Source organism: Babylonia areolata, chromosome 21 (assembly GCF_041734735.1).
Source record: "Babylonia areolata isolate BAREFJ2019XMU chromosome 21, ASM4173473v1, whole genome shotgun sequence".
NCBI classification, from domain to species: domain Eukaryota; kingdom Metazoa; phylum Mollusca; class Gastropoda; order Neogastropoda; family Buccinidae; genus Babylonia; species Babylonia areolata.
The window spans coordinates 16,314,902-16,317,401 of record NC_134896.1 but is presented as its reverse complement, the minus strand read 5'-3'; the positions used below and the strand labels follow the sequence as shown (position 1 = coordinate 16,317,401).

General features: G+C 49.9%; 1 protein-coding gene across 1 annotated transcript in view; it reads right to left on the bottom strand.

Annotated features, from left to right (window-relative positions):
- Window positions 1-209: 209 nt before the first annotated feature.
- The window catches only part of LOC143296571 (uncharacterized), a 37,416-nt gene continuing 35,125 nt past the window's right edge, over window positions 210-2,500 (bottom strand). The window contains exon 4 of the mRNA XM_076608595.1: window positions 210-1,537. Within this exon, the coding sequence (XP_076464710.1) occupies window positions 349-1,537 (1,189 nt within the window). The 3' untranslated portion in view covers window positions 210-348. The remainder of the gene's footprint in view (window positions 1,538-2,500) is intronic.

Genomic DNA, 2,500 nt, shown 5'->3' with positions numbered 1-2,500 from the left:
CTGTTTTACCTGGACGTCTTGAACGTAAACCAGCATGAAAGTGTGTGTGCGTGTGTGTGAGGGAAAGAGTGCTTGTGTGCACGTGTGTGTGTGTGTGTGTGTGTGTGTGTGTGTGTGTGTGTGTGTGTGTGTGTGTGTGTGTGTGTGTGTGTGTGTGTGTGTGTGTGTGTGTGTGTGTGTGTGTGTGTGTGTGTGTAACTGCAATTCAATGCATCATAACCTGCAAATTTGTCACATACATCATACAGCGGTTATATACAGTGTTCTGTAAGACATGGCAGAGATCGAACAAATTGTCCTTGACACATCTAGCAGCTATACCACCACCACACCATCATCCTGCCTGTCTCAGGACCTGCTGTTCAGGCCCATGTAGCCCCACAGTCGGGACAGCACGGGGGAGGAAGCGACCCCGGGGACACAGGGGCCCTCTGACCCACGACCCTCATACACAGGATTGACGTACTTCACTTCCGACCTTCCGTCCGCCACCCCGACCCGATCCCCCGTCTCCCAAGTACAGGGCGGTACCGGGCGGTACAGAAAACTGGTGGTGCTAGCAGGATTCAGACCGCCCACTGTTAGCTGTCCATCACTTCTGTGGGCATGGCCGGGTTCCGTTGTCTCCCTCCCTCCACCGCTGTCATGTGGCCTGTGAGTTCTGTGGCAATGACTCGGTAGTCCCCCACCTGGATCTCGTGGATCCAATATGGGCACGCAGGGGCTGGGGAGGCGGTACCTGGACAACCAGCCGTTTTCACAGGAACCCATGGTAGTGGAACAAGTTTCTGTAGGAATTATGCGAAGACTACTGCCGTCCCCTTCACTGCACCGCCACAGTGTTTCGTATCTGTGTTCACTGCCAGGAAATGGACCTCCAAGTGGTCTGTGCGGATGATGGTTTTGATGGTAGTTCTGATGAAACGAAGGGCCACAATCGCACAGATCTTGTCCGTTGGCCGTTTCCTGCATTTCATATTCATAGGGGCCTAGGGCATTGTCTTGAACCCAGGGTATCTGAGGAAAGCTGGCGTATTGCTGGGTACTGGGTACGTCGCAGATCTCGCTATATTCAGGATCATTGTCTGTGGCGGACTCCAACAACTGGGCCTCGTTTTCAAGCCAGCGATGGGTGGTCTCCCCGCAATCACACTGCATGGGTCTGGCCGCGCTGTACACAGTGCTGGCCCCTGAGGTGCTGCCGCTGCCTTCCCCTGGCCAGGCCTGTCTCAGAGCCGGGAGACGGAGCCAGGACAGGGCAGGCAGGAAGTAGGCAGGGGAAGCAAAAGCCGGGGGTCCTGCTGTGGGGGACCGGTGCTCATCTTCAGTGGGCGTGGCCACGTACTGCGTGTGCTCCAAGAGACGACAGACAGGGGACCGAGCGTCACGGAAGCCAGGAGCTGTGGTGGTGGACACCGACTGGCTGAGGTAGGACTCTGTGGTGTCGCTCTCCATCAGCGGTCCTCTGGTCCAGCTACCTCCGCTCTGTGACGGTTTGAAGCGATACCCGGCTCCGGACACCCGGTACACGTTCCTGCTGAACACAAATAAAAAAGATGATGTGATTAACTTATTCAGCCATGTGCCCAACCAATGCTATGGCGTCGAACTTACGTTCCTACACATGTATAAACTGCAAGCAAAGGGAACTAACATCTACAGTATTTCCGGATGTGTCTACACGTGTCAGTTTGGAAGCTGATTTCAGTCTATTGTCTGTGCTTGTGGGTTTTTTCCACGCCAATATGGCAGGGAAGCATGCTTAGGCTGTAAACTCCCTAAGGATGCATAGGTTAATAAAGTTCACAGAATCATGTGTTTTCCCATCGTGTGTGCTTGAATTATTACAATTAAAAACACACAGTCACGATCAAATGCAAAAGCCTTTCAATGGTCAATACCACCTTCCTTGTAGCCCTTGTAGGTCTTATCCTCTTTTCATTAAGTTACTACACTGGCTTTAGATAATGTCAAAGAAGCAAGACAGAACATAATCATTTCAAAAGGTGTGCTGGAAAATGTAAGCTGAAATATAGAAGCTCAAGGAATACTGGATAATGCAAACTAAGGATATAGGTCAACTGAATGAAAAAAGAACAAATAAGTACTGTGAAATACTATGATCTGATTTGAAAGAAAACAGAAATCTAAGGAAAATAAGGCAGAACGTCAGACTGTTCAAATGGGTGTTCAGTTTTACTTCAGTGTTGTTTAAGTTTCATTTAAGTTTCAAGGACGTGTCAAAAAAAATTAAAACATGCTTGTCACGCCTACATAGGCTATCCTGGGGGGGAGGGGGTGTGTGCATCGGATAGCATGAGTCAACACAAAAGGAAAGGTGCTGACATTGCTAATCTTGACGAATGACCAATGACTAGGTCATCGAAAATAAGACGTCAAAGTCGAAACAAAACAAGAAATGAGCAATTCTCTCTCTCTCTCTCTCTCTCTCTCTCTCTCTCTCTCTCTCTCACTGTGTGTGTGTGTGCGTGCGTGTGTC